We start from the raw sequence: 796 nt of genomic DNA, 5'->3' as shown, positions 1-796 counted from the left end.
AAGAATTTATTAGATTATATATTCCACAAGTATATATGAATAAGAAAATAAGAGTATTAACATAAAGGAGATTGACCCTACAATCTATAGTAATCCTCCATGATTTATGTTAACAAAGGCAATCCATTTCCAAATGGGATTTTCTTCACAGTCATAGAGGTTAATAGTCACATTTTTTTGGGGTAGGATACTTTATTCAATCCTTAAAAGAATCTCAAAATGGACTCAAACCATCTCCCCCATTCTTGCAGGGCTCTTGGGAATATTGACATCCTTCCACTTCAATTACTTTCTTGCCTTTTCTATTTTAGGAAAGTCCAACATGGGAGGCTCCCCTAAACCAGCTGTTGATGATATCAAAGAAGTTCTGAACATCAGACAGAAGAGGAATGACTATCTAGGTGAGTCTTCACCTCTCCGCTCATCTGTACTCTCCTTGCAGGGGTATTACATCCTCAGCTAGCGGTCCCAGTACCTTGGTTCTGGTGCCAAACAGGACAGCATACCACATTGAAGAGTGTTAAGTCTAGAGTCAAACTGCTCAGGGTTTGTTTAAAGTTTGGTTTTTGTCTATGATCCTGGACAATTTCTTCATCTGTAAGAAGATCACAGCATTAGGACCTATTCATAAAGTGAATGGGAAAATCTTCAGGCAAACATTGCCTGGCACAGATAAACTCAGTGTATGTTAACAGACATTTCCACCATGATTTCATGTTCCAAGAATTTACTAGGAAGAATAGTCCTGGTTTCCTTGTAGGGTCTATACCTGGAATTTCCCATTTTAGTAGTTGTT

General features: G+C 38.1%; 1 protein-coding gene across 2 annotated transcripts in view; it reads left to right on the top strand.

The window, feature by feature from the left end:
- The window catches only part of C2 (complement component 2), a 24,569-nt gene that overhangs the window by 12,241 nt on the left and 11,532 nt on the right, over positions 1-796 (top strand). For both annotated transcript variants that reach the window (XM_006896168.1, XM_006896167.1), the window contains one exon: positions 312-401. In XM_006896168.1, the coding sequence (XP_006896230.1) occupies positions 312-401 (90 nt within the window). The remainder of the gene's footprint in view (positions 1-311; positions 402-796) is intronic.

Source organism: Elephantulus edwardii, unplaced genomic scaffold, assembly GCF_000299155.1.
Source record: "Elephantulus edwardii isolate Elephantulus edwardi_28Jun2011 unplaced genomic scaffold, EleEdw1.0 scaffold00184, whole genome shotgun sequence".
Lineage (NCBI taxonomy): Eukaryota > Metazoa > Chordata > Mammalia > Macroscelidea > Macroscelididae > Elephantulus > Elephantulus edwardii.
Note: the sequence above shows the minus strand (reverse complement) of the source record. Positions and strands in the feature narration are given on the sequence as shown.